The sequence below is a fragment of the Austrofundulus limnaeus genome, unplaced genomic scaffold, assembly GCF_001266775.1.
Source record: "Austrofundulus limnaeus strain Quisiro unplaced genomic scaffold, Austrofundulus_limnaeus-1.0 Scaffold390, whole genome shotgun sequence".
NCBI classification, from domain to species: domain Eukaryota; kingdom Metazoa; phylum Chordata; class Actinopteri; order Cyprinodontiformes; family Rivulidae; genus Austrofundulus; species Austrofundulus limnaeus.
Genome location: NW_013952792.1, coordinates 289,687 through 298,997, shown reverse-complemented (window position 1 = coordinate 298,997; position 9,311 = coordinate 289,687). Strand labels below are relative to the sequence as shown.

At 37.2% G+C, this 9,311-nt stretch overlaps 1 protein-coding gene across 1 annotated transcript in view; it reads left to right on the top strand.

The window, feature by feature from the left end:
- palmdb (palmdelphin b) overlaps window positions 1-9,311 on the top strand; it is a 37,360-nt gene that overhangs the window by 6,677 nt on the left and 21,372 nt on the right. The window contains exons 2-5 of the mRNA XM_014023792.1: window positions 4,679-4,729; window positions 7,693-7,773; window positions 8,373-8,503; window positions 8,934-9,048. Coding sequence (XP_013879246.1) covers window positions 4,685-4,729; window positions 7,693-7,773; window positions 8,373-8,503; window positions 8,934-9,048 — 372 coding nt within the window. The 5' untranslated portion in view covers window positions 4,679-4,684. The remainder of the gene's footprint in view (window positions 1-4,678; window positions 4,730-7,692; window positions 7,774-8,372; window positions 8,504-8,933; window positions 9,049-9,311) is intronic.

Below are 9,311 nucleotides of genomic sequence, written 5' to 3'. Positions count from 1 at the left end.
ATGTAGAATCAGTCAGGTCCAGCTGCAAGGCAGACAGTGACTCTATTTTCAGCCGTGCAGGATCAAACCTAGCAGTGTCAACAGGTGGATAAACTAACCAGCAGCATGACCTTCTGTTGCTCCTTCTCTTCCTATCATTCAGTGCTTAGTGGGATTTGTTTCTACAGTATACATGATGTGCAATGAACACCAACTGTTCCCATGTTGGTGTTTTTTTTTATCTTGTTCACAGGAAACATCTGATCCTACAGGTCAGTCTGTCAGTTTAGTTATATATTTCACTTTTTTGTGGCCATAAGGAATAATGAACCAAATGAGATCAAATATCCATCCATTATCTCTACCCGCTTCTTCCTTTCAGGGTCACAAGGATCACTGGTGCCCATATGGACCCTTATGGCTGAGAGTCATCCTAAACACATAATCTGAGCAATGTCTCTTCTTGCAAGGCTGTGCATTCTGCAAGGTTTAACCAAAACAGTTTTAAATTGCTATAAGACTGTTGTTTCTGATCATTAAATGACATCAGATGTAGCTTGATCTTTATWTAACTTTTATTTTATTCTCTAAATTCTCATCAATGACATTTAAAAGTAGCACCATAAATAAAATGTAAAAATGAATGGAAATAATGATTAATCTGATGAAGCAACAATATCGCTGGTTTTATTGGACTTGAGACATATTTGCCTTGATCATCTTGACAGCTGGATACATTTTTAAATAAATCTAATTGCAGCATTTTTTAAAAAGATTTCCTCTGAAGATGAATCCTCTRACTACAACTGTGCATTTGGAAATCAAACAGTTGGAAATCAAACAGTTAATGTCGTCCAAAAGAAAAATGAATGATGGACCTGTGCTGGCCTTGTTGGAGTGAAAGGCTTGTTATTAAGCAGAATGTGTGGGTGTAGGCAGCAGAGTGTGAATATTAAAAAATATCACACCTACATCTAAAATGTGAAAGGAATGGCTTTGACCTGAGTGTTCCCTACACTAATAACTGAAAATAATGTGGACTTTGTGGCATGTCCACACTTGTCACGGCACTGCCTGCATATATTTACATATAATAAACTCTTCCTTTCAGAATCTTTTCATTGACTTTGTAAATTTCATCTTGGTTAGAAAAAAATAACCWTGCAGCATTAAAACATTGGAAGTCACACCTAGAGAACATTTAAATACTTAAAAATAACTGGGAAGTTGTATTTTCTGAGACATTCAGTGAGGAGAAGGATTGCTAAATGACTGAAACTGAGTTATTAAAGTATAAACAACAGATTATCGCTAAAAGGTAAAATATAGCAATTCTAGCTAATAATTAGAAGACACAAAATACAGACTAAAAGCTAAAAGAAGTATTGAAAAACCTCAAAGCAGCCAAATCAAAGCTAAAGAAGGAAAAACATTAGCTAAAGGCTAAAAGGAGCAAAACACTAAAWAAAAGCTAAAGGAGCTAAACTAAAAGTAGCAAAATGTTAGCTAAAAGTTAAATGTATTTAAGAAGACCAACTCTAATAGCTAAAAAGAGCAAAACACTACAAGAAACTAAAAAAACAAAAAACAAAAATAAACTAAAGGTGAACTGAAAGCCAAAAGTGGCAAAAATACTAGCTAAAAGCTATATTTAGTCTATTAATTAAGATATTAAGTATTAAGAATTAATTATTATATTAAGTCTATTAATTTATATTTAGATGCATCAGGACACTATATTTAGTCAAATGTTAGCAAAGGCTAACTAAAAGTACCAAAAGACTATATATGTAAAAGCTTAAAGTAGCTAATAGATATTTTCTACTGGAGAAAATAATATAAATTTAGTTTAAAATAGCAATATAGTTACMAAAAACCCGACTCATCATAGCAAATAACTTACCTTTGTTGCCTTTTCATATCACAACATGGGGCAGATGGAATGAACCGTTTTCTCTCTGTTGGGAGCCCAGTCTGTTTTGTAGAGGGTGACTAAAGAGATAGCCTATTTTTATTCTCAAGAACCAATTATTTTGTCAGAGTCTTTAGCATCATGCAGTGTTGGTGCCCTAAGGCAAAGAGAGCAAATACAGCAGAGCATCTTTTAGGAGTGTTTAATTACTGCAACATCTCCAAATGTTATTTGGAAAGTGGTGGAAGAATGTCACTGAACCAAACATAAGATCACATTGGGAGAGTTAATATCAAACTGATCATGATTATTTGATCAGAGTCAGAGATGGGACTCAGCACTATAAATTGTGTGTTTTCACAAGGGTATACTGTGCCTCTCGAACATTTGCTGCAGGAACTAAATGGTTTATAGTTTATAGTTTCACACTGTTGTTAAAAAGGGAAACATGAATCCTACTTTGGATCTGATTCAACATGTTGCTACTGTATCACCTTCTTTGTCCATTTCCTCCACATGACAGCCTCACTATGTTAATTTATTGGTTATTTGTTGATATTTTAAACAGCAACGGTATGTTGTTGTTCTCTCTGTATCAGCTGTGGTCAGGTGCAGATTTATGTTTAGCAACCATCCTGCTCTGGCAGTTCAGCATCATACCACAAACTGCCAGCACAACCATGCTAATAACTGTTCCCATTAGTCAGGCCTGGWCCAATCACCTGTCTGACAGATGGCACAGACATGCTGCGTTTCTCCCCAACTCTCTACCTGTCAAATCATAATATAAATGGACACCCATAAGTGCAACAATGCACTGTGGGAAATATGTAGGAAGGGCACAGGCATGTCATTAAATTAATTCATTTTTTCTGCTCATTTATTATCTTTAACTGTTTATTTTTAACAGTCTACAATAGGAGTGTCCATTCCTGGTCTCTGAGGGCCKCTATCCTGCAGGTTTAACCTGTTTACCTGATTCAGTGATTTAACTACCTCTCTAATCTCTGTGTTGGGGCAGGTTCACATCCAACAGGATTGTGGCCCTCGTGGATCAGGACACCCTTGCAGGATCAGCAAAGAATTTGAATCATGCTGAGTCATCATATAAATAAAGCTTCAAAATGTGGTCACTCCCTTTTTTGAAATATTTCTTCAGTTCTGAATCTACATTTCTTTTTGCTTTTGTACAACCCAGTAAAGGCATTTGCACCTCAATGTCATTACCGCCCACCACCGCGTGTATGTGTGTGTACATGTTTTTGCTACCTGGTGGGGACCATTTTTGACCATTTTCCTGGTGCACACAACCTGGTGAGGACTCTKTTCCTCATGGGGACCAAAGCTCAGTCCCCATTGGAGGATACACTGTGGGTCAGGTTTAGGACTAAGGTGTGAATTAAGTTTAGGTTTGGTTAAGGGCAGGTATGTCCAACTCCGGTCCTCAAGGGCCAGTCTCCTGCTAGATTTAGATTTGTCCCTGCTTCAGTACAGCTGATTCAAATGATTTACCTTCACAGTTTGCCATCAAGGTCTGCAGAGGCCCACTAATTAAGCACTCCTTAGGTTCAGCTGTGTTGAACCAGGGCAGCACCTTAAACATGCAGAACAGCGGCCCTTGAGGACCGACTTTGGACACCACTGGTTTAGGCTATTTACCTATGAAGGACAATCATCTCCTGATCCTACAACTACAGGAGTAACAGTAACAATGATTAGGGATTAAACCTCAGGATTAAGTTTAGAATATTTTGGTATTTAAAGGAGTTGACTCAGTGACTGAATGGTGCGCAGGCCCTGCTGTAGCTGCCCAACAAGCCCAGACTGTCAGCTCATCACCCCTGCTTAGTAGATTCTGCTGGTTCTGATGGTTTGTTGAATTTAATGGCTGCTGAGCATTAAAGGTGTGATTCTTGTCTTTCAAAACAAAATTTTGAAAAATGTGCTTTCTTTTAACAGAAAATAAACTTTTTTTCCCAAACAAACCTTTCAGCTTTAGTCCTCAAGTAATTGTTGTTGACCTTTTGACCTTTAACCTGCTAACAGAGACCTGCATGTGTGAGAGTTGCAGCTCTTTTCTCTCAGTAATGCACAGTCTGACCTTCAGGGTAAATTTGYTGGAATGTCCACTTCTGAGAAGACTGGCCGCTGTTGCRTTTTCCACTTGTGGTTAACATTTCTCTCTGGACAATAAAATGTTTGAAAGTGACATTTGAATTATTGGACAGCTACAGATGTTTGTTTAATTGTTTAAGGATGTGTTTTTGCCTTGGTRTTTTGTGGCACACACCTGTATGCTTCAGAGCAGCAAACTGACAAAGATCCTGCTTTGTTAGAGATGTGTCAATGGTGATAAATTAAACAATACCACTATACTGTTTGAAATTCCTAACGGGCAATTACTAATTTAGTTTTACATACTCTGATTTCTTTATTTCATTTGTCTTTTGTTAAATGAATAAGTAATTATACTGTTACCTAATACTCCTTCATTCCCTGACCTGTTCTTTTATATCAAGCACAAACTGTGAACAAAAACACACCCTTACTAATGGATGTCGGCCATTTTTGCCCTTTCCTGTTAACGTTTTTTTTTAACAATATTTGCATTTTTCATTGAAACTTGTCTATCTTTAAGCTTTACTATTTATATAGTGTTGGTTTGTTGATTTTGAAGAGGGAGGAAGCAAAACAAGAACTTAATTACATGCGTTATCAGTGTGTAAACAATAATGACTTAAATCCTGTCCTAATGCTATTTATTCACTGTGCTTGTCTTTCTTGTAGGCTGTCATGGAGGAGGCTGACCTGCTGAAAGAGAGGATCCAGGCAATCACGGTAAAGGCCCATCTCAAAACAAGCAAGGATTATAATATTGCATTAATTTTGTACTTGATGATGGTGGGGACCTCCTGTTTTTAGGTGGAAGACTTCTCAATGGTATTTATGAGAAGTTCTCTAGAAGAAAAGATTATTGCYCAGAAAATACAGGAGATAATTAGAATAAACATGAACAACACACAAATCAAACTGCTTTTAATGTTTTTTTTATTCTGTCATTTTTCACTTTCAATCTTTTACCAACGTTTATCCCTAAACTGAGCGCACAAGAAGAACAACATACTGTACCTACATACCAACATACAGGAGTGTAGCACTCCTGCTATCAATATTCTATGATTGTGGAAGCTGAGTTTGCATACATCTGGATGAAAAGCAGACACTCAGGTAAAGAGAGAAAATCAGGAAGTAAAAAGAGTTGTTGCCTGATTAGTGAAGGACCTGCTTGTGGAGATCAGCAGTAATGAAGGCCGTCACGCTGAGAAAAGAGGTATTTGGGATTTGACAGTCAAAGGGTGGACAGAAGGACTTTATCTCTGTGGTTGCAGAAGCAAAAACCTGTGTATATGAGGAATCTGGTGAGGGCAATGAGAAGGATTTTCAGTTGACTTCTAGAAGGTTCTGGTAAAACGGGTGTTGGAAGGGAGGCGTTGATCGTAGAACCTTGGATTCAGGAGGGCCAGTGTGGATTTCGTCCTGGTCGTGCATCACTAAACATTACCTTTGTAGAGTTGCTAAGGTGGTCATTGGTGTTTGGCTCCAGTCAACATGTATTTTGTAGGTGTGGGAAATGATTGAGGCATTCTGTGGGGATGGAAGGTGGGGGTGGATGCGGTACCGAGGTTCCTTTTCAGAGCTGTTTGGTCCCTCAGCAGCTGGATCTGTTGATTGGGGCCTCATCCTCAGCCTTTGGTTTGTCATGCTGGCGAAAGAGTTGAGCCGAAAAACAAAGCTCTCTTCTACGTCTGTTTACCTTCCTTGTCTTACCCACGGTCATCAGGTATGGACCAGAAGAGTGAGATCCTGGATACACATGGGTGACACCAACTTCCTTTGTAGGGCTGGCTCAGAGCCACTGCTTCTCTGAGTCAAAAAGAGTCAGCTGCGATGGTTCAGGCATCTGATCTGCCATCTGCAGGACCAGAACTTACAGGGATTATGTATTATATCTAGACTGGGAAAGCACTGGTATTCCCCAGGAAGAGCTGGAAAGTGGTGCTGGGGAGAAGGAGTATCCCTCCTGGAGCTGTTGCTGCCTCAGTCTAACCACACATACTCATTAGAAAATGGATGAATGGATGGAAAAGGGAGTTTCATGTATTAAATTAAGGGRAAATTTCAGAAAGATATATATTTTAAACATAGATGCTTAGAAAAGACATGACAGGAAACAATATTAAGTTTTTATATTTGAAGAGTCCCTGCTGTGTAATCCCTGCAGTCTTTTTCTGGGATTGAAAAACATCGTTGTAGAATATTAATATTTCACTGTAACAAAAGCTTGTTTTGATTCAACTCAATTTTAAATGCAGCAGAATCATTTCATTAAATATTGTATAAGAAATGTGCTGCTCAGGATATGCTTTCGGGATGAAGTGAAGATTTGATGCAGTGTTTTGGCTTCATTAGATGACTAACTTTAATTTATTAAATGAATAACTTCACTTAATGTGAATTGGCACTTTATAAATAAACTGAAATCAGTTTATCTGAATCAGTTTTAGCTGCAACATATTTCCCTTTTTTGCATTTCGTCATTGTTAGACTAAATGTTTTTTTTCCTTTCACTCTTTGTCTGTGTGAAATGATTTTTATGGCGCAGACATTTCAGTCGGAGACATGCTATGAATAGCACCAGACGTCACCGGGGGATCCTCTTTCACTGGGACTAAGTGCCACACTGATGCTGGATCAACGTGCTAACTTTAGCCATCAGTGACTGTCCTAGTGTCCCATCCAAGACCCTCGGACAGATGATATGATTTGGAGTAAACAATGAACGGGTTTTACAATTTGTGTTTTGTATTTAATGTTCCAAGACTGGAGTGTCCAAAAGCCAATGATATTGTTTTCTTTGATGAATGAGAATTCTCATTTCTGCTGGAGGTGCTAATAAGTACAGTATGTCAGGTTGTGCAGGTTATAGTGAACCGTCGGACACAGACACAAAGGTTAGAGTTAGAGCAGAGATCTATAACCTAAATAGTCATTTCTGCTCCTTCTTCTACTAAAATAAATTAACCAGAGTGACAAAACCAATAACTTATTTGGTTTTATTTAAATGCTAGATTGTGAAAGTTTGTTTGTTTCTTAAATTAAAAGAAATCTAATAAACTGTTGACATTTGTTGGCAAGAAAAAGTAAAAAAGAAATGCTTGTTTTCCCCTATTTATTGACACTAACTACAAATTCTACAGACTTATATGAGTTTATTTTATATTTATGAGGAAATATTAACACAAGTGTCCCATTTGGAAGAAATAAAGCATAAAATCAGAGTGGAAAAAAAACCTAAAATTCTTTTTAATGATGCAAAAAGCTCAATTTACTTTAACTTTTATTACTTTTTATCAAAGGGCAAATATCGACTTTGTTTCTCATTGTTTTTAGAATGACTTTATTGTAATGACCAGTAGTACAGTAGTCAGTGAATAAATTGTTTTCCTCAGCAACTTGCACCAAATGTGTTAAAACTGTTCAAATGTTTGATGGATTTTAAAGGAAGTTATTTGGTAATTTACTAACCTGATCAATTTGTTTTGGTCCTTGCATTATTAATGGTATTAATGGCATTAATGGTAACCCGTGGTCCTAGAGCCACAGGTTGCAGACCACTCGCTGCCTTGTGACTTTGAGTGTCCGTTCGTCAGCTCAAGGTCAGCAGGGGGGACACAACAGGTGGAATAGTTTCCACTCTACAAAATGCACACATGAGGTAAGCGTCTACTTTCTGTCCACAGGACAAAAGAAGAATCCAAGAAGACATCGCCAAGAAAAGAAGACAGATTGAGGAGGAGAAATTAAAACTCCAGTATATAAAGGTATTAACAACTTAAGTTATCTCTCACTGTGAGTTCAACAAACAAAGCTCACAAAAAATACAAAAAACTAATCCATTTAAATATAAAGAAAATCAAAAACAAGCATGTATTGGGGTCACTCTGACACAGGTAGGGACATTTTAAAAGGTTTATGAAAATGTGTTTCTTCTATTATATTGTATACAATTTAGGCAAATGCTCAAAACTACAATTCATTTTGTACTTAGATACTGATTTATAGTAGCTGACAAAATGTTTTGTTCTTGGTCTATTGGTTGTCACAGATGTTCAAATTATAATTTTCTCAAGACAAAAAACGAAGAAATAGTGCAGGGGTGGAATCATTAGTTTGCAGCACTTTGTGTACTGATCTCTCCTATAGAGCATTCCTTAATCACAACTTGACAATAAAAACTGGCTTTTATTCACATCAAAACTAACTAGAGTTTGTCTTTTAACAGTCCAAAATTTAAAAGCAGCCAAGAGTCCATCCGTTCTGAGTTGATCCTTATATGTAGACATATCTTTATATAAAACCCTGTAGAAACTGTGTAMATTTGTTTCAGCATTTGCTGTGTGTTGGTGTGTTTAACTGGCAGAAAAAATCCCTGAGGGAACAATGGCTGATGGACGGTCTGAGTCAGCAGTCGGAGGAGGAACAGGAGGCCATGAGGCTTCAAGCTCAAGACGAGCAGCTGCAGAGTGATCAGCTGCAGAGCAACATCCTCAGGTAACCTGAATGTGAAAAAACAAAACAAAACTGAAATTACAGTCAGACTTTCAGCACATCCCACACTGGATACATAATGAGCTGAGCTGAGTCTACAAATTACACAAGTCCTGTGATTTAATAAGTAGGTACATCTAACTAATAGAACACCTTTCACATGGAAAAATCACACTTCCTATTAAAGTTAAATACAATACAATAGGAGTGATAACATTACAAATAGAAGCAGACACAAAATGAGGAAAAAGATGTTAAAAGATGTTAATTATTTTAACTGAATGATAATTTCTTATAGCATTTCACCTGATGGAGACAATCATGGAACAGATAAACTTTACCAAAATAAAACTCGTTCATGTTAACCATTGGTGTGACTGCATGAATCAGACTTGTGCCACTTTCATGAGCAGTTGATTGTTTTTTTGTACAGAATAGAAAAGGAGATCGATGCCTTGGAGATACAGGAGCTCAGCATTTCTGCCAAYGAAGAGGTGGTTCTGAGACGGTTAAAAGAAGTGGAGCGAACACCTGAGGACATCATCAAGGTAGGGTCAAATCAGACACCAGCTTTTTCAATATGCATGACTCACTTATCTTTATACTYGTTTGTGTTTTGGACTAACTACTGTTTCGTTTGTGTCATAATACTACAAAATGATGTTTTTTATTTTAGTAAAAACTCATGAGAAATTAAACCACTTTTGTTAAACTGATGGTCTAAATAAGAATCAAAATCTATGGGATTTGATGTATATTTTGAAGATGCAGCCACTATAGGAGAAAACAGGAAGCTCTTGGTTTTTTTTTA